At 43.6% G+C, this 24,633-nt stretch overlaps 4 protein-coding genes across 4 annotated transcripts in view; 1 reads left to right on the top strand and 3 right to left on the bottom strand.

The window, feature by feature from the left end:
- Positions 1–819: 819 nt before the first annotated feature.
- On the bottom strand, positions 820–1,674 carry LOC121622460 (gap junction Cx32.2 protein). Its single transcript, XM_041959416.1, has one exon. The coding sequence runs from the start codon at positions 1,672–1,674 to the stop codon at positions 820–822; it is 855 nt and encodes a 284-aa protein (XP_041815350.1).
- A 1,701-nt stretch (positions 1,675–3,375) lies between these two features.
- On the bottom strand, positions 3,376–5,423 carry gja11 (gap junction protein, alpha 11). The gene is made up of 3 exons (XM_041959415.1): positions 5,295–5,423; positions 4,922–5,107; positions 3,376–3,963 (listed from the first exon to the last, which is right to left on the bottom strand). Exons 1-3 carry the CDS (start codon positions 5,421–5,423, stop codon positions 3,376–3,378), a joined length of 903 nt encoding a protein of 300 aa, XP_041815349.1.
- A 1,949-nt stretch (positions 5,424–7,372) lies between these two features.
- Positions 7,373–11,162, bottom strand: hsdl1 (hydroxysteroid dehydrogenase like 1). Its single transcript, XM_041958709.1, has 5 exons — positions 10,734–11,162; positions 9,634–10,079; positions 9,260–9,343; positions 8,559–8,714; positions 7,373–8,405 (listed from the first exon to the last, which is right to left on the bottom strand). The coding sequence occupies exons 1-5, from the start codon at positions 10,951–10,953 to the stop codon at positions 8,334–8,336; spliced, it is 978 nt and encodes a 325-aa protein (XP_041814643.1). The 5' UTR covers positions 10,954–11,162; the 3' UTR covers positions 7,373–8,333.
- Positions 11,163–11,479: 317 nt separating this feature from the next.
- The window catches only part of tbc1d32 (TBC1 domain family, member 32), a 70,562-nt gene continuing 57,408 nt past the window's right edge, over positions 11,480–24,633 (top strand). The window contains exons 1-17 of the mRNA XM_041958695.1: positions 11,480–11,550; positions 12,320–12,487; positions 12,803–12,967; positions 13,638–13,815; positions 13,990–14,061; positions 14,208–14,327; positions 14,853–14,931; positions 15,294–15,397; positions 15,501–15,562; positions 15,766–15,916; positions 16,030–16,089; positions 16,987–17,086; positions 19,019–19,156; positions 20,588–20,677; positions 22,322–22,464; positions 23,586–23,713; positions 24,347–24,548. Of these exons, the coding sequence (XP_041814629.1) occupies positions 12,333–12,487; positions 12,803–12,967; positions 13,638–13,815; positions 13,990–14,061; positions 14,208–14,327; positions 14,853–14,931; positions 15,294–15,397; positions 15,501–15,562; positions 15,766–15,916; positions 16,030–16,089; positions 16,987–17,086; positions 19,019–19,156; positions 20,588–20,677; positions 22,322–22,464; positions 23,586–23,713; positions 24,347–24,548 (1,947 nt within the window). The 5' untranslated portion in view covers positions 11,480–11,550; positions 12,320–12,332. The remainder of the gene's footprint in view (positions 11,551–12,319; positions 12,488–12,802; positions 12,968–13,637; positions 13,816–13,989; positions 14,062–14,207; positions 14,328–14,852; positions 14,932–15,293; positions 15,398–15,500; positions 15,563–15,765; positions 15,917–16,029; positions 16,090–16,986; positions 17,087–19,018; positions 19,157–20,587; positions 20,678–22,321; positions 22,465–23,585; positions 23,714–24,346; positions 24,549–24,633) is intronic.

Here is a 24,633-nt window from a genome sequence, read left to right as displayed (position 1 = left end):
CAGTTTCCGCGGATGAATTGGATCCTTGAATATGAGACACTTTGGTTTGGGCTCTGTCTATATATTGTTCATCTGACCTAAGTGTCCTGATATAAACTTCATGTGTCAATCTATTGACTGCTCCCTGTTCTGACGTTATCAATGAATCACCTATCAGGTAATTAGCTGGCAGCTTTTGATAAGCAACGAATCATTAAAGGAATGTTTAAGCTAAAAGGATCATTGCTTCCAGCCGTCTCTCACTCTCCTCTGGTGGTAAACTGAATGTCTTTGTGTTTTGGACTGTTGTTCAGGTCACATCAGGTAAAAAATGACTGGTGGACTCATCAAGAATCAAAGCCATCATGAGATGAAGCCCCGCAGTCACCAAACGAATGTAAATCATGAACAGAACGAATAGTCGTGAAACTTTATTTTAATTCATGTTTGATAATTTATCAAAAACAAGACAGCATAAAAATGTCTCAACATAAAGAAACTCTTCACCACAATCATCATCATCATCATCATCATTCAGCAGGTACATTCTTTCAAGTCCGAGATAACGAACATGACAACAACTCAAAGGACACATTCAATAACTGGACAAATTCTGCTCACTCATTGATTAACAAGCGAGAACTGAAGAACATAAATACGTTATCATTATTGTCCCCTTTCCATTACTAGATTTCCAAATGAAGAATACAAAATAAAAATGTGGCCCCGGAAACCTCGACAACATCCTGACGGAGCCCTCGCTCGACGCTCTGTTGTGATTTGGGCGCCACACTGTAAGAACTCGTCCCCGCAGTCCCTCAGGTGCGTCTGAGAAGTCCATCAAGGATCACTCAGCAGCTGTTTCTCCTCCTTGGCTCCATCCAGGCTTCCGCCGATGCTCATGCTCGTTTCCAGCTCCATGTTCTTCTTGTTCTGTCGGAGCGAGTCCTCCACCGTCGGCCACCTGGTTGTCAACAGGCTGGCGGGGTTTTCTGCTGAATTGATCTTTTGCTTGCGAGACTTGGACCCACATCTGACCCTGGTGCAGATCAGGTAGAACACCTCAATGACGTTGAGCAGCAGGGAGATGCAGGCCACCACCAGCATGAAGATGATGAAGATGGTCTTCTCTGTGGGGCGGGACATGTAGCACTCGACGGTGAAGGGACAGGGCTTCCTCGAGCAGGGGAACATGGGGACCATGATGAAGCCGTACAGGTAGTACTGGCCCACGATGAAGGCAGCCTCGATGATGATCTTGAAGACGAGCTGGGTCAGGTAGCTCCCCAGCAAGTTCCCCTTGATCTTCACCTTTCCCTTATCGTCCGTGTATTTGGGCACTTTGATCATCTGCTTCGCTCTCTGGTTCTGCTCCCTCAGTTTGTTCTCCTTGTGGATGACGTGCATGGCGTGGCCCAGGTAGACCAGCGTCGGCGTGGAGACGAAGATGATCTGGAGGACCCAGAAGCGAATGTGCGAGATGGGGAAGGTCCAGTCGTAGCAGACGTTCTCACAACCAGGTTGCTGAGTGTTACAGATGAAACCCGACTGCTCGTCGCCCCAGACGCTCTCGGCACCCGCTCCCAAAACCATGATCCGGAACAGGAACAGGACGCTCATCCAGATCTTCCCGATGACTGTGGAGTGGGACTGGACCTTGTCCAGCAAAGATGACAGAAATCCCCAGTCTCCCATCTCTGTTGTTGTTCAGCTTGTGATCTAAAACGATATAAAGGAAATACCAAAAAAATTAATGAGCTAATTCACCCGATGAACTAATTCTGTTTGCAAAGATCGCACATTTTATCCAGGAGTTATGAAAATGATTCATTGTTAGCTCTGATGTGGACGAATCATTTTTCTGTTCTTGAACCTGGACACTGGAGAGGTGAGACGAGCTCGGTGCGCTGTGGACCCTGAGCTGGTCAATATTTCCCTAAAATAATCATTAATCTGAATTTTTGACCAGAAGAACGGACACATGATGTTTGATTGTACTAATGAGGCGTAATCGAAGCAGGCTGGTACAAAGATTAAGCTATGAAAGAAAAGAAAGATAGATCTTTCCCTGGACTTTAAAAAGCGTCTGTGTAACACGCTCGTATGTAACCGGATCAAACATGTGTCTGCAGGACAAAACTGAAGAGCAACCTCATTATTAGTTATTAGTGATGTGGAAGAGAAGGAAGCGATTCATTAACATCCAAAAGTAAAATTAAAAACATCACTTTCTCACAGAAATCTGTGTTTAAAAAGAAAAAATGACTCTTTCCATTCAATCCAGAGTTCTTTACAAAGATAACACAATCACTCCAAAAACACATTTAAATTGGTCAAATGTTCAGGTGTGCGTGGCAGAGAATCGGTGCATCTTACCTGCCGACCCGGTCAGAGAGGACTGCCTGCGGCTGGGCTGAGCGCTCACTCACACGTTGGACCTTGGAGTTTGGTGGTGGGTGAGGAGCAGCGCTGATGTGAAGCCGCGTTATGCAACACACATCTGGTTTCAGTGTCACGTTGTTCGCCGAGAGCAGGAAAAGTTGAAGAAGACGAGTGTAATAATTGACAGGTGTCTCTCTGACACATACGGCCTCGAATGTGTGAAAAGGAATAAGAATAAGGCTTTCGACTGAGTGATCGAAGGCAGCAGAGTCTGTGGAAAACAATTTTTAATGAAGCACCAGTTTTATTCTAGTGTCACTACGAGTCTGAGTGACACCTATAAAACACATCATTAGATACCAGTCTTATGTGTGCATGTTAAATGTGAAGCTACAGCCAGTTAGCTTAGCTTAGCAGAAAGATCCAGCTAACACAGATTCTAGGAGGTCAAAACAGTCCAGCACACACAGTAACCCTCTGAAAACCACATTTTTACACTTTTAACAGCTGAAATCGAACCTGTGAATCAGAGAGCTCTCATTTATCTGATGCTTTGAGCAATAAAAAGTTTGCTGATGGCTGGATGAAAGGATGACGGATTCATAAAGAGCAGCAGAGGTTCAGATGAGGCTGAAAACCGCCGGTTCATTTCCACACATGCAGGGGGAGAAGAAGTGGATGTGCTGAAACCACAGAGTGCAAACACGACAGCACGGTCAAGAAAGAACGAATCTGAGTTTATTGAACATGTTTGAACAGCTTTGTCTCAAACAACCAATCAAAAAAAACGATCTCTACAACGATGGTGTCTATCAACTGGAAGAAGACGTGCTTTATTTTTGCGTTGCGCCGCAAAAGTCGCTTGAAATGTCATTTAAAGCGACATTTTGCATGTGACTGAGTTGTGTTTACAGAAGCTGGTTACTCGCCACCTACACGCGCACACACACCTTCCCCTCCAAAGCCAAAGCACACAAACACAGGACACATACAGGCTATCAGTGCGTCCGTGCGTCAGATGTGGACCTCCCCCGTGTTGTTGTTCTCAGCCTCATTCCCGCCACCCGTGACCCCGTTCACCCCTAACTTTCGTCCTTGGAGCTCCAGCTCCAGGTTGACACAGTTCTGGATCGTCTCGGTGCGGCTCTTAAAGGCTTTCCTTCCCGGAAGCGGAGGCGTCACCGGGGTCACGGTGTAGTCCTGCCTCCTCGCCATGCACTCCTTCACAGCCTTCACGCACAGATAGAACAGCTCGGCGACGCTGAGGACCAGGGAGACGAACGCCGCCACCAGCATGAACCAGATGATGACCGACTTCTCGGTAGGCCTGGACAGGAAGCAGTCCACCTTGTGAGGGCAAGGGAAGCGGGTGCAGATGTAGCGAGTCTGGAGGGTGAAACCGTAAAGAAAGTACTGACCCACGATGAACAAGACCTCCAGGACGATCTTGGCCACAAGATGAAGGACGTAACTGTGAAGGAGGCGGCCCCGGATGCTGATCTTGCCCGTGCTCTTGGTGTACTTGGGGACTTTGAAGGCTCTCCTGAGGAACAGACTGGCCTGGTCATCCAACTCGGCCTGCTTCTTCATCCTCTCCTTCACCTTGGATTGGAAGAGCAAGAAAACAGAGTTTGACATTTTACTTGCAGATGGAAAAGTCAACTATAATTAGGTGAAAGATGATGATGCAACCTGACTGTCAGCGGTGTGAAGTTCAGGAATTTAAGAGATATAGACTCGCTTAGTTCCACACTGATCATCCAAAATGTGGCTGAACACTTGCTGTCTCCCTCCTTGAAACTTCAAAGGCAATTTAGTACTCAATATGAGTATCGTGTAAAATATGGGGACAGTTAGAGGATATGGACGAGTTTCACAAGTCTTTCTTTTTTACTTTTTTCTGTCATTAAAAGTAGCGACATTCACAGTTTTTGATAAGGAAATAACCTTTTTAGCTCACAAGAAGCATTTTGAGGGGAATGAAAAGGCAGATTTGAGATCAGTGTGGCTTTAAAGCTGCAGTAACAAATGTTCGGCCACTAGGGGGCAAAGTGACCAGCTGACAATGTGGTTTACATTAGATTAGATTAGATTAGATAGATAGATAGATAGATAGATAGATAGATAGATAGATAGATAGATAGATAGATAGATAGATAGATAGATAGACTTTATTTATCCCAAGCTGGGAAATTGCAGTGCAGCAGCAGCATTACACACAGTGAAATAAGTGAAAATAAGACTATAAAGAACAAACTATACATAAAAATACGCTTAAATACAACACACAGGAAAATATCAGCATCCATTTGCGCAGTAAATATGTGAGTGAAAATGAGCTAAAAATCTAACATGAAGAGCAGAGATGGTGATAATTTTCCACCACGCTCTGAAGATCTGGGGGGAAAGTACAAATTAAATAATGAGTTTATGACATAAGAGTAAACTATGCAAGAGCAATCAGACTTAACACAGCACAATACAACAATAGGCAGCTCCAGGCGTGGCGTGCCTGACGAATCCAGTCAGGCGATCACCCACACACGCTGCAGTGACACACCTTCTTCTCCAGGTGGATCACATGAAGGACGTGACCCAGGTATATCAGCTTCGGAGTCGCTACGGCAATAATCTGCAGGAACCAAAAGCGGACATGAGAGATGGGGAAGGCGAGGTCGTAGCAGACGTTCTCGCAGCCGGGCTGCTGGGTGTTGCAGACAAAGTCGGATTGCTCATCGCCCCACACCTACAAAGACACGATAAGAGACGTGAAGCATAATACGCAAACTTCACAGAGTCTAAAGTGTAGCAGGGACAAAGTTTCCAGCCCTGCCCGCCCCTCAGAATGATCAGAAAAGCTCGTGTGATGCTTTCTGACTCAGTGGAGCTTTAATAACCCCTGTGATGCGAGTGCATGCGACGTGTGAGCAGACCTTCTCAGCGCCGGTGCGCAGGACCAGGATGCGGAAGACGAACAGCACGGTGAGCCAGACCTTGCCGATCACCGTGGAGTGACTCTGCACTTTATCGAGCAGGCGGCCCAGCAGATCCCATTCACCCATTTCAGCCGCCAGTTGTCCTGCTTCCTGTAAATAAGATCAGAATAATCCGTCCGAACAGAATAATCTCTGAACGATTATTGGTTGACCCAAAGAGAATATTTGGCAAACAGAACTGAACGATGCAGAAATCACTGCGGGTGGAAAGTCAGAGCAGTCAGACTCTCTAACAAGGCCAAACTTTTTATCATTTCTCGCAGTCTTGAGTTTGCTGATAGAAGCCACGGCCGCCGATTCCAAGTCTCCAAAACAAACTTATCTGCTGGAAACCGAGACCTTCACCTTGGTGATTACCAACCAGCCAGCCGCTGCAGCGAGCTCGCCCGCTGCAGAGCCAACGGTGAGCTGCCCGAGAGGATGAGCTGCAGAGATTATGTCTAAAACGCTCCTTCATCAGTGTTCTTCCTCAGGGGAAAATCATTTATTCTTCTTTTTAGGATTTTAGTCCAATCACAATAATATTTGTTCAACATTCTCATAAGAATCTCACATTTTCACATGACTGAATGATTGAATGTTAGAAGGTTTAAGTTACAGACAGCAGATGGATGCAGTCACATTTTTTAATCTCTTATTTTTAACGTGTTTCTGACCACATGAACTCACTCTCATATCTACTCTACAGTCCCACTTCTGCAGATTATTGTAGAACCACAACATATTCCCAAATAAATGCATCAGTCTGCAGGTTTCTCTCACAGAGAACAGATCAGTTTTTGAAAATCAACTCACCAGTTGAACGAACCCGCAGAGAAAAGAGGAGGATGAGGAGAACGATGTCTCGGCAGGACGTCGAGGAGACGCAGTGAAGAAGAAGCCGTTCGTTCAGTGTTACTTTGGCGTCTTATCTGGAAGGACGCCGTCTTACCCACAACAACAAACCTCCAGCTCCAGTTGTATTCCTGCTGCAGCTCTGCTTCACCGGGGGGGGGGGGGGGGGGGGGGTGGAAAGAAGATTCAAACCCATGAACGCTTCATGCTTCACGTACAGACGGTTGGCAGAGTGAAGGGAAGTGAAGGGCAGGTGCTTTCATACAGAGCAGGAGGAAACGACAGTGATGTGACCCGTTCGGCCTGATGGTCAGCGCGCTTCACCGCCATCAAAGCGCCGAACGAATGAAAAACTCACGTTTGGTCACCATGAAGTCCATTTAGTAGCTGTTCTGGAGCTTTCTGTCTTACGGCAGTTTGGCCTGCTGTAGCTGTTCTCATTTCATGACCACCACAGAGTCGATTTATGAGCGTTTCTGCGGCGTCCTGCTGTTTAAGTGAACAAACAACCCTCTGTTCATGTTTCAGGCTTCAGGTTGGTGGATGTTCACCTGTACACACTCCGTTGTCGTGCTTTTCTACAGCTACACTGCTGATAACTCTCTGAAACGTAGCTTTGAGTCCAGACAATTTGTTCGAATGTCATTTTATTGCCATTACTGATGGTCTTCCACATTTGTCTGCTTTTTATTTTCCTACAGGACCTTCTGATTTCCTTGATTCTCCTGATTTTTATGGCTTTTTCTGAACGTTATTTGCATGAAAACGAGTCGTAGAAATGTTTATTGTCAAACCACATTTCCTTCATTTCTTATGAATGTTCGCATTTTCTGGAAAAGAACCAAAATTCCTTCACATCCTGCAGAAATTGGCTCGACTTTGTCACGACATCCGCCGACGACATTCACAGATTCTGCTTTCGTGTTTTCAGCACGTGTGTTCATCAGGTTGACAAACAGCGTGTGACCTGGCTCATCTGAGCGGGTCGCAGGTTAAACTCTGGCAGCCGGCGTGGCGTCGGTTCACGGATGTCAATGATTTACACCAAACAGAGCGTTTGTGGCCTTCAGAGCGGACAGATCAGTCAACACGCTGGAAACCAAACAGCCACCAGTCACATAAAGGAGTAACCATCGAAGACACACACTGATAATAAGAAATAAAGAAATGAAGACAGGACAGCCAGCAAATGGATGTTTTATTGTTCCACCTTCGTACTATGATGACAAACATTATGTTAAAGTCGATATTTTATTCACTGTCCTGTATGTTTAAGTCTTTATGTCTGAATCTGTCCACATTTTAATATAAATACTCTCTACAAAAACTAAACACAGCTCAAATAGTTTCTCAACAAAACAAAACGTGACTCTTCACTCGTTTGAATCACATCCAGCTGAAGCTGAAGTCTTCCAGTCACCACCTGCTTTTACCTTCGATTCGACCAAGAACGTGAAATTAAAGGCGTGTTCGCATTGTCGGAACATATTCAGATGATTTCTACCTGCTTTGGTCACAATGTAGAGTTTCAGTTTTTAGATTTGGAGTCACATTATTGCAAAATTACACTTAAATTACACTTAATTTAGTGCTGAGTGCTCGTACTGAGGCTTCTAAACTCGCCTGCTGTCTATTCTGCAGAACACGGAAGTATTCAGTGTTATATTGTCGTACTGAACCAGGCCTTCACGGTCCTCATTGGCCCGCTGAAATGATTTATCTAATAGTTTAAATGGCTGAAACAGTTTGGAGGCTCTGTTATAAAGGTCCAGGCACCAAACTACATATGGTAATCAGCAACTTTATACTCAAGGTCAAACCCAGACTCAGACCTCGGATCTCAGGTCGTCTGGAGTCTAGAGTTAATTTTGGACGTCACAGATTTGTCAGACCATCATCCAGTCACACAGGAGTAATATATATATATATACACATCCATTCATTATTTCAGATTCAAATTTCACTGCAGCTTCCCTTCAAATCCTTATCAAACCAAGAGAAGAAAATCTCTTAACTACCAACCTCACCACAGCCTGAGAGCTAAACACGTTCAGACGAATGGCACAGGACACTAAACTCTACGTGATTCCAGGAGCGAGGAGATCCAGAACTGGGTTCAGTGCTGAATGGAGGAGTGAGATCTTAGCTTAAGCTGATGAACACACGTGATCCAAGAACCCAAATCCACTCGGGAACACATCTCATCAGTCCATACTGTGAAGAAGAACAGCCGACAGAAGCAGATCATCAGACCGAAACAACAACTGGAAATGTATCAGTGACACACTCTTCATCACCAAAGTGAGCCCACTGGTCCCACAGAGGAAACCAGTCACAATCTGCCATCATGATGTATTCTGTGCTGACCTGCAGCGTATGAGGCCAGTAGCCGGTGGTCCTGTGAGAGACGCCCAGGGTGGAGATGGCGTGGCGAGCGTAGACATCTGGCTTTGGTGCAAACCAGCCCTGTCTCTGCGATGCTGTCGATGATGAGGATGACGGTTGTCGACCACTTGAGGCTATCTGGAAACACACACTGTAAATATCAAGCACTGACACACATGCAGTTATTCATGCTCACCTAATAAGAACCTTTAATTATAGAGCAAACTGAAAACATGCATGAGAAAGTGAAAATATTAAAAACAAGTTTGAGACATACATTCACTGAACAGAGTTACACAGAGAGGTGTTTCTATTATTCTGTCCACCCTGTTTATATCAGGGAGGCTGGGCTAAACAACAGAACCACTGTTCATGAAGGTTGGATTGACTGCAGGACGGCTGTATCGCACTAATAAACTGGGTGGAGAAACTCGCTGCTGTTTTATTGCTGCTGCGTCCTTGTTAGCGATGGAAACCTGTTCTGATAAAATACCTGAATTCTGCTAACGACACCAAAACGATTTGACCTTAAAAACAGGTTTTTCTACGAAAACAGGTTTTTCATTTCACAAAAGAAGCCAAAGCTCTCAAACTGTGTCCACACACAAGCAGGCGTAAAAAAAACTTTATATCAATGCGTTCAGGTTCAGTCCTGCTTGTTAACACTCATATCAGGAATCTACCTGTAAAGGAATCAGACTTTGGACAAAGATCCCTTTGCCGCTGTACTCCAGGTGAAGAGCTCTTGAGAAATGGTCCAGGTAGCCCTGAAACGCCAGGAGGAGAGAGGAAAGAGGATTATTGTCATCATGATCACGATTTTACTGAGTGGACGGAAGAAGAAAGAATGAAGAGATGCAGTTTGCTTCACGCTCACATTTTAGTTGGGCTTAACTTTTAAAAAGTGGTTTATATTCTTTGGAAATACCAGCGTCAATAAACCTTATGTACAGTATTTCATTCTGAATGGGCTTTGCACAGAAAAGAAGATCTATGGAGCGATGTTGGTGTGTGTGTGCATGCACTAGAGGCCGATTTCCTCAGTGTTTGGTCTCACAGTGGCGGCGCTGAGCGTCACTCTTCCAGGCAGGGGTCTGCAGCAAGCCCCCGATGATATATTGACCACAGCTCCTCTGCTGCGCTCCACCATCCCCGGCAGCACCAACCGCGCCATCAGAGTCGCGACCGCAACGTTCTTATTCACCAAATCCAGCAGGCTCTGCTCAGGCATTTCAATCAGGCTCTGAGGGGAAGCCAAAGACTCATCCACACAGTTCACCAGGAAGCCGATATCTTTCCCCCTCATGGCTTCTTTGATGGGCTTGCTGGCTGCGTGGTCCAACGAGAAGTCAGCTAGGATGACAACAGTTTCCACTCCGTAGCTTTGGGAGAGGGCTGCAGCCGTGTCTCTGACAGAGGTGTGGTCCTGAGTGATGAAGATAATGCTGACGCCGTGCCGGGCCAGCTCCTCCGCATAGGCTTTGGCCACGGGTTCGGACGCCCCTGACGGAGAGAGGACAGTGTTGATCAATGGAAGTCAGGCCAGGAAGGAACGACGACACAGACCTGAGAGCTGCTGAGTGACATCTCCAAAATAATGACCTTGATTATTTTACTGCCGTGAAATCAAACAACAGTTTCTTAACCATCATTTATGAGGAACAAACACCAAACATTTCCTGACTCCAGCTTCTCCAACGGAAACAAACCTTCATTTTCAATCTTTATTCATAGTGTGAGAAAATAGTAAAAATTGACTTTTATGATATCAAATAGAGAAATAAATATAAATATATATATATTTTGCTTAACTTTTTAACTTTGTAGCACTTTGAGATCCTGCCGATGAAAAGTGCACTAGAAGTTAAATGTATTATTATTATTATTATTATTAAATAGAGAAAAGCACCACACTGTCAATTTTAAGAAGCTGAAAGCAGCCGATGTTTAGATCTTTTGTGGAATAAATAACTTAAATCATTTTTCTGTTAATCCATTTATTGATTAATTGACTGACTGCTGAGGCTCTAAAACTGGCAGCAGTCCTAGTTTTGTAATTAAGTTGTTGTGATACCTTAATCTAAGGTGAAGTTACTAAATTAAAAAGGATGGAAGTGAGTCTGTCACACAGATCTATCATGACTCTCACCGTCTTACCATAAATGACAGCCCAGTCACCAAATCTTTGAGTCAGCCTCTTGCTCGGGATCATTCTTGGCAGGAAATGAACCCTGACCAACGTGCAGCAGTCTCGGAGCAGGATTACCGCCCTGCTGGCGGTGTACAGAGCACCGACCAGGGCCAGAGTTTCAAAGTAAAAACTGCATGACCGAGAAATTTCTCTGTACAAAAACTGAAAGCTGTCAACTGCCGCCATAGTTGACAGTGCTGATGGTGATGCTAGCTGGCTAGCTACGGCTTATTCAGCAGCTTTCACGTTGTGATTTCTAAACGTAACGTTAGCTAGCAAGTCTGGCGTGTGAAGAAAACATGTCGTTGTTCCTACATATTCAATTTCTGGTGAGGCTGTCAGGTTTGACAGAGTTTCAGCAGGCAGAGATGTCTCCTGTACGGAACCCGGTAGAAGGAGCAAAACACGGAGTCACGTGACAGTGTGCATCAGTTGTGTGGAGTTCATAGACATGCAGAAAAAAACGTACGTTATTATTTAAGTTTAAGAGTGGTTATAACAGAATGAATACAGGGGTGTTCATACTGATGCTGGTTGAATTTTGTTGCAGTGTGTGAGTGATAGAGCTAAGACTCGACTTTTCATGTAATTTTTAACCCTTTGTTATCCCTATATTACGCTTGAAGCTTGCATTTCCGACTCTCAGAGAGGCAGCCTATAGCTTCTTTGACATCCCACAATGCACCACACTTCACGCCAAGTGAACGTTTCCATAGAGACGCGGCTGTCGCTGGCTTCCAAAATGCTACCTGGATGAAAAGCTTTCACAGGTCCAGACACAAGGTGACTGCTTTAAAATGTACTGAATACGATGTGTTTGTGTTCGGGGGGTTAGTTTGTGCAGCGGGGAGGTTTTCTTTTCGTTCAGCTCTGGTAGCTTCAGGTAAAATAGGCTCGTTGTGATTTTAGCTAGCTGTGGACCAGTGGTGGTGTTAGCAGCTAACCAGGGACACAGATAGCTAGGTTTGGACTCAAAGTAAAAACGTAAATATTCATGTAGTCCGTTTGGGTGTACAGCACAGACTAATTAATTGTTGCTGGCGGATTTTCACTCATATGCCAGGGTGTATACAGCTGTGTAGACCATCCCTCATGAAGTACCTTATATCACCATGGAAAACTCCTGTTTCACCACACCGCTGTCACACGTGTTGCTGATGAAGCGATGATTGACTGACTGATGCTGAAAAAGGCAAATTTGAGATGTCTGTGTGTTTACGGCCCTGTGCTGAACACAGAAACTGCTATCAGATATATGTAGCATGCCCTAGCTCTCTTTTCATCTTTGTTTGAGGGGGATGTTTATTCTTCTACCTTTTTGTAAAGAAAAAAAATTATCAATTTACAAGTTTCTGCATGTCATGGAGTTTTTTTTGCACATTATCTTAATTCATGTAAAGAAAACAAACTCAAGTGCAAGTCCTCCTTTCTGAACTGAATTTGTCTGTCAAGCCATGGGTAAGCACTACATGGAGAATTAGCCCCTCACCACCATACATGTGCACATTTCAAGCCTAGAAAACCAATCGCACCATTCTGTCCTGCCTTAAAGACCAGCCGCAGAGATGTCTCAGCTGTCAGCTGAAGACGAGGTGGAGTTGCAGTCTCTGCTCAGACAGCTTCTGAGAAGCATCAACGACAGGATCTCCGTCGCGCCGTCGACCGAATGTGCTGAAGAGATCCTCCTTCACCTGGAGGAGACTGACAAGAACTTCCACAAGTAAGTATGAGATTTAAACACAGTGGTAGTAGGACCCCTATCATGAGAACAAAAAGAAAAACTGATTTTCTAAAACTGTTTGTTCAGTAGTCATTAATGAATAGATTGAAGTTGTATGATGTATAATACAGTTGTGTGCATCATATTACGGCTGCCTGCTAGCATATACACTATGCAGCTATTCAACATAAAACCTTTATACATACCAAACAGTATGTTTCCACTTGTTACGGATCTCTTATTGATTGTCATGCCGTTAGTACACAAGAGGTAAATTGAACAATAGGTTTTATTCCATCAATGCTCTCATTCCAGTTATGAGTTTGTGAAGTACCTCCGTCAGTATGTGGAGAGTTCACTGGGGACGGTGGTGGAAGAAGAGACCAAGAACTTGACCAGAGGAGGTGGACAGCATGCCATAGGTTCAGGTCATGACACCCTGATCCACGCTGTCACCCGCAGGACGAGAGACTCAGATGAGTGAGTGTAGCTCAAACAAATCTCTGAGCTTTGTTCGCTTTTCTTCAAACGCCCATCAAAGCTTTCCAGTGGAGTAATTTCAGAAATAATCATTTCATTTTGTGTGAACTATGCAATCCTAAAAAAAAATCCTCCAGTGTCTCTCTATAATATTTATTCCCAGATTAAGTATCAGTTTCCATTTGGTGTCCCTTTATTTTCACAGTATGTATAGCAACAGGGATTTTTGTTTCATTCTGTTCAATAACTGTGTTCTTGCTTTTCAGAGATGTCAGAAAGGTAGAAAATCCCATTTTCTCATCAGGTTAAATGCAACTACTGTTTTGAGCTGCTGTTCAAGACAAAATTTCAAGTGTCATAAATATCATTGCTTAACATTGTATGACATGAAGCTGATGACACTGATATAACTTTAGCTGCTGGGTGGCAGTTGTTTACTTTAGAAAAAGAAAGTCTTTATTTTTGCAGACCAAATATTCCCCCAGATTGAGATTATAGAAAGTTACTGTGGAGTTCTATCTTTTATTTTAGTAGTGTGGTCTTTGCAATAACAAGTCAGTTGGATTTCTGCTGAATCGTACAGTTCAGTCACAGATAAGAATAGATCAGCTCTTATGGGAAGGGTTTGGGTGACATTAATAATACTCTAATGCACTTGTTGCTGTGACAGGTACCAGCAGATGATGCAGACCTTGAAGAACACCATGATCATGGTGGTGGAGTCTCTAATCAACAAATTTGAGGAGGATCAGATGAGGAAGGAGGAGATGCACCGAGAGAAGCAGCACAGTCAGTCCAACAGCCAGTACACTGACAACTGCTCTGACAGCGACTCCTCCTTCAACCAGGTCATTTCTCTTTTTTTAGGCTCTTTTAAAGTTCCAGCATTGTATCTGAACTCTGACGTCTGTGACTGTAGATCCACACAGTGACCCTTTAACGTCTGGTGTGATGCCAAGCAGACGGTGGAGCTCTAAAGTTTGAGTTATGGCGGGTCATAATATTCTGTGTTTCATCTCCAGAGTTACGCATTCATCAGGCAGGAGCAGCTGCAAGCTTTGGCCGAAAAACTTGACTCCAGCAGATCCAAAGAGGTAGAAAGGCTCACTTACACATCGACACAAGGCTCACATTCAACATTGCTCTGCTTGAAGGGGCCACAGAGCACAAATCTTTGGAATCGATGTGAATGTGACGGACAGAGTTGTTCAGGTCGAGTGATGTAAATCTGTGTGTGTAGGTGCGTTGGGAGGCCCTGCAGGCCCTCTGCTGTGCCCCGCCGTCTGATGTGCTGAGCTGTGAGAGCTGGAGCAGCCTCCGCAGGAACCTCTGTGCAGCTCTGACCGACCCCGACCTCAGTGTGAGTCCTGAGCAGCCTCATCAGCTCAGTCCTGTACAGCCCCGAATCCATAACAGTCTGGACTCTGTAAAACATAAAAACTGAATCAGTCATTTCCAGTCAAACTGTGTTTCCTGACAGCAGTTTCCTGAAGTGATGATGACTTGTTTCAAACATGTTGCTGCATCAGATTCAGAATCAGCAGATATTTACAAAAATCAGTGAAACTGATGAGCTCAACCAGTAAATATATTGACTTTGTGCTGTTTTCAGGTAAGTTTATATCAAAAAGGATCAGCAAGTTGTCGCATTCTGTTTTATTTATGTTTTACACGGAGTCCTAACTGTTTTGAAATTGGGTTTGTAGTAATCAGTGTGCTACAAATTCACATTTAATTAATGTACAGATGAATCAATGAAATTGTGTTTTGTTATGAACAATTTCAGACCTTGTACTTAATGATAGTAAACACAAGTTTGTGTGTGTGTGCGTGTGTGCGTGTGTGCGTGTGTGCGTGCGTGCGTGTGTGTGTGTCCATCCATCAGGATAACGTACTGCAGTTTTTTGCTAAAAGCTTCTCCTCTTCTCCGCTGAATGTGACTCGAGAGATCTACACCAGCTTGGGTAGGTGGTGTACGTGCAGCACCGTCAGGTTTGAACTGGAAATGAAATGAAATCAAACACTGCAAGTATTTTGTGGCCGTGCAGACACTGTAGTTTTGGTTCTGTCCACAGACATTATGAGAATTACTTTGTGCTAAATAAATAATTCACTGGCCTCAGTGTGGATAGTTTCCTTCAGGATGAACGAGTTGTACAATTAAGATTTGGATTTTATCCTCTATGCCGCTTTTGGGTTGTTAAATTAAGACTATGTGCACGATGGATTTGTTGTTTTGTGCTGCCTTGTGTGTATGACCACCAGTACAGTCCTGCATATTTAATACATGGTTTGTAATATTTGTATTTTGCCTTTTGATGTGCAGCTAAAAGTGTGGAGTCAAGTTTTCTGTCTCAGAAGATAAACTTTCCGACTGGCTCAGCTTCCATCGACATCAACAGACCTGAGATCAGTCGGCTTCTCAAACAGGTGCAGCGTCTTTTGTTTTACAGAATTTAAAGCGTGTCAGCATACAGACGCATCACAGCCTCCTCCCTCCCTCCCTCCCTCCCTCTCTGTCTGTCTGCCTCAGATTCGACTCATGAACGACTTTCAAAAGGAGGTGACAAACTTTTGGATCCGCCATCCTGAGAAGTGAGTTTTTAGCCCAGTATGTGGTCAGGTGGCAGATAGAGTGGAGAGTCTTAGATACTCTGCAAACATCCTTATAAATGTCCAGAAGTGGTTCCCTGCGTGGTTTATCCCAGTCCAGATCTGCTCTATGTCTCTCTGTCATTTCTAGAATGACGGTTTAGTTCCTGTTCATTTGTTTTGGTCTTCTTGCTGCCCTGCTTTAGATACATGGAGGAAGTGATAGAGAGCACCTTCTCCTTGCTGTCCTTCCATCATGAACATGGCTCAGCCTCACCAGGGACAGAGAAAGCCCTGGAACCCATTCACCTACTGGTCTTACTGGATATTAAAGCGACCTGGTTTAAAAAGTGGATGGTGTGTATTGCACATGAGGAGGTGTTTTTGTGTCTTTATCTGTTTCTTTCTTGTTCATATTATGTCTCATGTATTCTATCCTTTCCCGGTCTGTCCACCTCTCCCTCTCTCAGCACGGATACTACAGCAGGACTGTGGTTCTCCGACTCCTGGAGAGAAAATACAAGTCTCTGGTGAGCGATTCACTCACTGATCAATATCTCTCACTCGCTCCTTTTGTACCCCTGAGAAGTCTGGCACCATAAAGAAACAATCAGCCGAACAAGCATGAAAAGTCTCTGCAGAAGGCATTCAAAGCCAGAATCTCATTCAGGCGTTAGAAAGCATCGCACTGTTGAGTGCACAGAAAAAAGACGAAAATCTGCATGAACTAGGGAAAGGAAGGAATCTGGAACAAAGTGTGTCAGGCCTGTAGAACGGTAAAAGCAGTTGAGTCAGATGATGACCTATTTCCACCAGGAAATGCTTTCACTTTCTGCATATTGTGGTTTTATCCTGGAGCCTTGGAGAGAAGCTGAATTTGCTCCTGTACCTCTGCCTTTGCTGTAACAGGTGGGGAGGAGGGTGAGGATTCTCCGAACGCTTGGTTGCATTTAACTGATTTCTTTAGTGAAATCCTGACTCTGTGTAGGATGTGTGCGTTGCATGAAAGGGGCGCAGGAGTTGTGTGTCGCTTTGACATTTAAGAATCGATTGTTGAATCTTCCTCCCTCTCAGTTGTCGCTCTGACTGTAGAGAGGATTACTGTGGAATCAGCCCTGAAACTTTCTCTGCATGTCAGTAACACTGTAAACGGCACTGAAAGCCTGGACTGCTCTTGCATTGCAAAGCAATTAAATTCCCTAAAGTGCTCAGATTTACGGTTCTAGTGTTAAAACTCTTGATGAAGGGGTTCGATAAGAGGAGGTTGCATTGACACACATTGAATTAATTCCTCAGTCAGCCTGGTGTTTTTGGCCTGTAGCGTGTCGCAGCATCCAGCTTTTGCACAAGAGATAAGTCGATGTCATTTTATTCAGCCCATCAGATGTTTGCAGAAGCTACAATAACATGCATTCATTTTTCCCCAGATTGTAGCAGCTCTTCAGCTGTGCATCCATTACAGTGAATCCTGCGAGAGCTTCACAGATGAGACGACTGATCCTGGGTCAGCGGAGCAGCAGAACACCGGTCAGTAAAACTGTCCGTAAAGTCGTGATTTCTTCAGGTTCGTGCTCTCTCACTCTGAGTCTCTCTCTCTCTGTGGGAAACATCAGCATGAAGAAATGAGCTAAAGCAGAAAGCACAGAGGAATGTGTACAAGTCTAACAGAAAAAGATGCATCTAAAAGCCACTACTACAAAAGAAAATGACATCATTTAGGGCATCAATTAGCATGAAATTTATTGTAGAAATAAGAACAGGTAGATTTAGGGTTGGGGTGGGATGCAAGGCTGACAAATGTCACACTGAACCTTCAACTATATCTCTCCTTTTCATTAGCAGGAAGCAACATTTGGACAGCTGGTTTCTCACTTTCTCATCTCAGTGATTGAGAAGTCATTTAAACTGCAGTTATTTGCAGATGTTCGCCTGAGGTGTCATTGAAAGTGCGGAAATAAGCAGGAAGTGAAGTTTATTATTATTTTGTCATGTCTGAAATGATCAGGAGCTCACCTCTCTGTCATTATTTCACTCTAATATCTGATAACAAATAAACCACTGGACCATTATTATGAATGTTAGTATCTGATCTGTTATGTGTCACGTTTCCCATGAACCTCTCTGCTGTCTCCCAGTGATCGTTTGTTTACAGCGTTTACTGTAAATTTCTACGAACATAACGAAGAGCTCTGTAGATTTATGGGAAAACGCTCCACATGCAGCTGCACTTTTAATTCAATAAATGAGAGCGAATGCGGCGGGAGATGGAGCGTAAGGGAATGTCAGTGCGTTATCTCCTGCAGGCCAGCTGGCTCGGCGAGACGGAACATTTTGACCTTGTCTCCGGTGAGCGGAGATACGCCGACTCCCCCCGTCACTGATACACTCCTCACAAAAGAAGAAGAGTTTTCTGAGCTGCGCTTCTGTTCGATTCTCTGCACCTCAGAGGCACCGCAAGGCCGCCGCCGCCGCTTTCCATTCGTCGGTCTCATTTCAGATCTAAAGCTCGCGTAATAGAGTGTCTTTAAACCGTCCGTCCACCGCAGCAACACAACAGAGCAGCAAAAACTTACACAATGAGTTCAGACAGAAAAAGACATTTCATTTTTTTTACCAACTTTATTTTGCAGTTTTCTATTAACAAACATACAACTTCCGAACATAGACACCCAACCCCCACCCCCCAAGGCTCGTAAACAAATTTAATCAAATAAACAGAAAAAGTACAAAAACAAATAGAGAAATAGTCAGACAGGAACCCCTCATTATATGTTCATGTTCAGTGATTTGATGTTTTGAGCAGATAATAAAGAGGCTTTTAACTCTCCAATAGGTGTATAATTGAAAAGAAAAGCCTTCTACAAATTCTATAAAGGGACTCCAGGTCAAGGTAAAGTTTCTGTGGGCTTTACATATCTTGTATCTCATTTTCTCTAAAGGTAGAAAAGATAGCACATCCCTCCTCCACTGCAGGAATGACGGGGCTGAATTTGACTTCCAATTAAAAAGCATGAGTCTGCGTGCGAGCATGCCAAAGCATTTGCTTGCAGGTTTGAGACTTTGCAGCCTGGTGGTGGTACGCCAAAAATGTGTGATAGCTGTGTGATAGTCAGGTGTTATGGACTGGCCACAGATTTTGGAAAATACATCAAATATCTGTCTCCAGTAGTCGTCGAGGGAAGTGCATGACCTAAACATATGTCCAACTGTGGTGGGTACATGACTGCACCTCGGACAGCCTGGATCTGTAGTGGAAAAGAATTTGGCCAACTTATCCCTTGAATAATGCAGACGAAAAAGGCATTTCTATTAGTTTCTTCTAATTAGTTTTTTGTCTTTATTCACTGGAATCAAACATGTCAGCATAGAGAGAACTGCTGATGTAAACTGCAGCCTGACTGGTCGATGGAGGCAAACAACCATGAGGGGCTAACTGGTTATTTCCTGTTACTGTTCCAGGTTCAGCCCAGAGGAGCGTTTATACGGGGAAAGAGCTAGAATACGCCCTCTTTGTCCACTCGCTGTGTCTTCTGGGGAAACTCCTCATTTACGCCAACGGGAGGAAGCTCTTCCCCATCAAAGTGAGGAAGCACAAAGGTACAGTACTCTGTCAAAAGCAGGTGTGGGGGGGGTTTAATATTTACCTTCTTTTATGGTTGTTTCACTATAAACAGATATCAGATATAGATATCACATGACTTTATCATCTTCAGGCAGAGCTACATGAACAGGCTGCTGGCAGCTTCGTATTTAAAGACTTAAGATGAGAGCGATGGGAATTAAAGCTAAACTGTAAACGACTTTTAGTTAAAGGGAAAAATGGATCGATTAATGAGTGGAATTGAGCAATCATTGTCCCCTGAGTGATTATAGAACAGAATAATCTTTACGTCAGATAATCTCATGTAGGAATGTGTGTGTTCATGGTGCCACACCCTCCAGTCTGCTGTCACTGCTTTAAATGATGTTTCATTTAATCTTTAATCAGGTTCAAGTCTGGAGGCGACCAAATCGTGGACATTAAACCTGTTAACATTGATCATCTACACTCAGGGTGGAGGCCTATTGATGAGTCTCTCCGCTCTTTGAGCCTCAGTTGCTCATCCATATGTGTCATAATGTGTCAGTTCCTAAACAAGCTTCCACTGTCAATTCATTTTTTTTTGATTGAAATGTTTTAGATGATTAATTATTTGTCGTTAAGCATTTGTTTCATCCTGGTTTTGCCCTGGTGACGATTGATTTTAATAATGTTTCATCACTTCAGTGCCCTGTCATGCAGAGCCAGCTCAAAGAGACACAAATGCGATTCGTTGTCGTATTACTTCACATTCAGAGCAGCGTTGAGATTCCAGTCGCGTCACACACTCGATGATATCTCCGGTTCAAACCGCAGAGACGTTTGTCTTCAGTCCGTCATCCCCCCAGACTGCAGACGGACCATCTGTCCATAGCGACGTGTATTACATTATGTGTATCCCATTTATATTATATGCTGTCGAACATGCTTACGGATTAGTGCTGCAACTATGAATTAACTCATTATGTTCTTTATCATTTATTTTAATGACTCATCGAATCATCATTTAGCGTATTAATTTAGTTTTGTCCAATAAAAACAGCCCAGAGTTCAGACATATTCATTTGACATTGACATAAAAGTTAGAAAGCAGCAAATCTCATTTTAGAGCCTGGAAGCAGCAAATGTTTGACATTTCAGCTTCATGAATTAGTTAAAAGGTTAATCGACTATTAAAACAGTTTGGATTGTCAGCTGTGATGTGGATATGAAGCACGTGTTGTGGAGTGTGAAACAGTGTGAAGCCCCTTTAGACATGCAATGTTATTGACTCTAAACACTTTATTTTGGGCTTGTTGTATGCAGTTGAAACGTGTGATTTGCTTCATTTGTCCTGATTTCAGGGGATTTCAAAACGCACCAGAAACCAAAACTCATCCCAGACAGAAAAAGTCGATCCTCGTCTTCAAGGTTAACGTTGACTTATTCATCGTGTGTGTGTGTTTCAGATCCAGTCGGCCTGACGGACCTGGTTATCGTCCTGATTAACATCATGTACCAACACCCCACACCTTCTCACGGCGACCCCTCACACACAGGTGGGGCGCCGCACAGTCGCACACAGATAAACACGACGTCACTGAGGTCGTCTGGAGTCTGGAACCAGGGACTGAGGGAACACAGTGGCCCTCCCTGTGAGGCATAACAGCGTCACTCAGACCATATATTTTATCTCTTAACCTTGCAGTGAGTCACGCAGCACTGTGGTTGTCTCCTGGAAGACCTGCGTTATTGCACCATCCATTCTCATGAATTACACTGCAGCAGCCCTGCCGTCAGTGATCAATAGAGTCACCTGCCTTGACTTTGTCAGCGAATCGTCTGGTTTGTCTGATGCAGGGAGTCCTGTTGAGCAAGTCATAGATTCCTACAAACATTTCACCCGCACCGCTCGTCAGAGTATATTCTCAGTGTTATCACGATGCTACATGTGGCTGGAGGATATTTTAATTTAAAGCTCCATTAGGTGATATTTCTGTGAAAATTCAATAATGTTGTGCACTACTGTAGAAAACAGTAGAAATACTGCAACAGAGAAAAAAGTGAAATTCCAGAGGTATGATGAGCAAAATGAACGTATCGCCAGGTGAAGAGCTAATGATGCAGCTTATTCTGTAATCTGTCATATTGCTTTGAGCAGCATTTTAATGCTCCTGCTGACCTAAAGTTTAAATGCTTCACAGTCTGTAGTGTAGTTTGACCCATCGCAGTGTGTCAGGTGTCATGTTCAAGTTAAAAAGAACAATAGCTCCTTATTTATTTATCTGTTTATTTGAATGGGACAGTGCATATTGATGAACATGTTAAAACATGTGACGCTAATTTCCATCTGCAGTCCCATATACATAAAAAACAAATTAAGACAGTACAACATTTCAGAGAAAGAAAAAAGGAGCAGTAGCAATATAAAACAAATACTAAAAAAAAAACCACATTGAGGAACACAAACCATAATACACAAATAATTTGCAGTGCAGGTTCACTGTGGGTGGAGAGCTGGCCCACAGGAAGGGAGACCATAAGAGTTTAGTTTTGAGGAGTGAAGTGCGTAGGTGCTCGATAAAGTGTCAAGTGCTGAAGTGCACGAGCGCCAGAAGAAACTGCACAAAGCCCTGAGTGCACGTCAGTTTAAAGCGCCAGTTTGTATTGCACAAAGCCCAGCACACTCAGTTGCACATGCAGGAGCGTGGAATTATTGCACTAGAATGTGATGCATAAATGTATTATGTAAACACTACTGATGAGAAAAAAGTCACACACAAACATATTGTGTAATTTTTGTATACATGTAACGGAAAAAGAAAGAAACTCAGGTTACAGTAACTACAGCGGACTACAGCTCTTGACAATGATGTTGCATAAATGTAATTTACAAAACCTCCTGTCGAAACATGGAAATGCAGAGAAAAGAAGCATCCGGAAGCTTTGGTAGCAGCAGCTTGACAGATTTCACTCCTGAATGGGCTGCAAGAAAGTGAAAGTGGAGAGATATTCTAAGATGCTTTATGATCAGAGTAATAATAATAAACTTAAATTATATTGCAACCAGATAACTCAGAGGAAAATATTTAAAGAAAGAGGACACAAGTGAAGTAAATGAAGTGAATAAGCTCAGATATCATGCATGTAATTCAGTGAAATATTTATGTAAAAAACATTTTTTTCACTACTTGTATGTCCAGACTCTCTGTCGCCCAGCAGTCTGGCCATGGAGGTGCTGTGGATGCTGTGTGAGAGGACGGAGTGTGCTGCAGAGTGTCTCCACCAGGCGCCTGTGATAGAGACGCTGCTGGCTCCTGTGATAGCTCTGCTGGACGGACGGCAGGTCAAACACACACACACACACATGTTGCTTTGCAGACACACACTGTACCACAAACAGGATGGACATGAGTACGCACATGTAGTCACATTTAGACAGTTTGAAACTAGAGCTAGTGTTTTTTAATAAACATGGAAACTCAACCTGCCACAAAGAAAAGCACAACATGAACTGCCCATGTTAGAAGTAACACACAGTCTGTTCATTTATTATTCATTTTCATTCATATTTTAAAGCCAGAACAAGCCTCAGTATTGCAGCGGAGCTTTATATCACGGTTACGTTGATGTGTGAGCGTAGCACAAAGCCTTATACAGCTCTGAACCCACGAAATTCATCAGTTGTTCCTGTCATCTAAATATTATTTAGAATAATATGATATATTTCGCTTTTAGCTCTCACTGTACCGCCCATTAACTTGATTTATTCCCTGACCAGTTGCTCTAATTTTAACCCTCAGCATTCAATCACAATATTTGCCTTTACCTTGTTTCCTGATGTACAAGCCTGATTCCATAAAAGTCTGTATGAACCATCAATAAAACCAGAATCAATCATTTCCAATCAAACTGTGTTTCCTGACAACAGTCCAGGTATTAATCTCTTTATCCAATCACGTGTTGACAAAGTGTTGACCCTCGCTCCATCCTCGCTGTGAACCACTGAGCCTTTCAATCATGATGCTATCACCTGTTACCAATCCACTTGTTTACCTGTGGAATGATCCAAACAGGTGTTTCTGGAGCGTTCCACGTCTTTCCCAGTCTTTAGTTGCTCTTTGATGAGGTCAAACATTAAATATATTGACTTTGTGCTGTTTTCAGGTAAGTTTATGTCAAAAAGGAAAGTACAGCAACAGTTTTTAACCTTGAGTCCAACAGCACAGGTGAATCCTGAAGTGTTTGTTTGAATCATGTGGGTCAGGTTTTTCACAGCAGGACATTGTTTGTCAAAGATCACACTGTAGAAAACTGCTGAAAATCTAACAGCTTTTTCTTAGTTCCATCATCGTCAAAGTTAATGATGTTATCTCAGTATTGAATATCTGTTGGTCCCTCCTGGGACTCTGCCTGTTTCTGAATCAGCTGGGTGATTTTTCTCTGTTTATTCTCTACGGTTTGCAGGCTGAATTAAAATCCCCCGCAGCAACACTGACTCTCATCGCTGACGTTCTGGCTCGCATCGCAAACACCGACAGAGGATTAAGTCTCTTCTTATACGAGAAGAATCAGGTTGTAGCCCGCAGTGAGAGGTGAGACAGTGCGACTGAATCATGATTAAACACGCAGCGTCATTTTGTGTCTTTCATGGTCATGAATAAATTACATTTTTCCGTCTTAGCGAGAAGTCTTCAATATAAAGTAAAGTTTGCATAACAAATCCTCCAGATTGGACCCGAGGACGCTGCTGGTTTGTCAGTCACTGCCATCGTGTGTTTTATTAAAGATGCTCAGGGTCACCCGGGGGCCCGCAGTTAGTTTTGTATTCTGTTTTAATTGGCCGACCCTGACCAGTCTGTAACCTGGGTCAGTCTGTCCCGCCTTAAACTACAGGCTGCTGTTTTGAATCAGCAGTGATGCTGCTGTCAGGGACAAACATTAGTTTTGACTTTGCTTTAGTCTGACATTGATTCTCGCGTGTGCCTCCTCTGAGAAACATGTTGTAAAAGTGGGCTTGTAAAAGAGCACTGAGGACTTTAATCACCATGTTTCTTGTCAATTAATGATTGAAATTAAGGTACAGAACAGCTTGGAGTAAAGAAACATATGAGAATACACTTTGCACAGTGTAATTTTTCACCACATGTCATATTACAAACATGCAAATCAAATGTTCTATCGTTTGTCAGCATGTTTCTCTCGGTGTGTTTCCTTGTCCTCTGCAGAACCTTCGCTGCTCACGTGATCGTGCAGTTCACGCTCAGGCTGCTGGAGGCAGAGCTGTCATCGCTCAGTGAATCCGACCTGTCCCGCACGTTATGTGGAGCCTTTATCTTTGTCTGCAGGCAAATGTACAACACCTGTGAGGGCTTACAGGTCCTCCGACCCTACGGCCTGCACAAGGCCGTCGCTGCTGCCTGGAAAAAGGTACCTGCACCTCATTTCTCAATGTGACACTGATCCAACTTTCCCATCGTGTAGAGACTCACAAACTGAGTGAGTTACAGAATAG

This window comes from Chelmon rostratus, chromosome 18, assembly GCF_017976325.1.
Source record: "Chelmon rostratus isolate fCheRos1 chromosome 18, fCheRos1.pri, whole genome shotgun sequence".
Classification (NCBI taxonomy): Eukaryota; Metazoa; Chordata; class Actinopteri; order Chaetodontiformes; family Chaetodontidae; genus Chelmon; species Chelmon rostratus.
This window is presented reverse-complemented; position numbering and strand designations above follow the sequence as displayed.

Coding starts and splice junctions, on each gene's coding strand:
- LOC121622460 (XM_041959416.1), bottom strand. CDS start 1,674: ATGGGAGACTGGGGATTTCTGTCATCTTTGCTGGACAAGGTCCAGTCC.
- gja11 (XM_041959415.1), bottom strand. CDS start 5,423: ATGGGTGAATGGGATCTGCTGGGCCGCCTGCTCGATAAAGTGCAGAGT. Junction 5,108..5,294: donor TGCGCACCGGCGCTGAGAAG/GTCTGCTCACAC, acceptor GTGTCTTTGTAG/GTGTGGGGCGATGAGCAATC. Junction 3,964..4,921: donor TGATCCACCTGGAGAAGAAG/GTGTGTCACTGC, acceptor TTCCAATCCAAG/GTGAAGGAGAGGATGAAGAA.
- hsdl1 (XM_041958709.1), bottom strand. CDS start 10,953: ATGGCGGCAGTTGACAGCTTTCAGTTTTTGTACAGAGAAATTTCTCGG. Junction 9,344..9,633: donor TGACGCTCAGCGCCGCCACT/GTGAGACCAAAC, acceptor CTGGCGTTTCAG/GGCTACCTGGACCATTTCTC. Junction 8,715..9,259: donor AAAGTCTGATTCCTTTACAG/GTAGATTCCTGA, acceptor GTGTGTTTCCAG/ATAGCCTCAAGTGGTCGACA.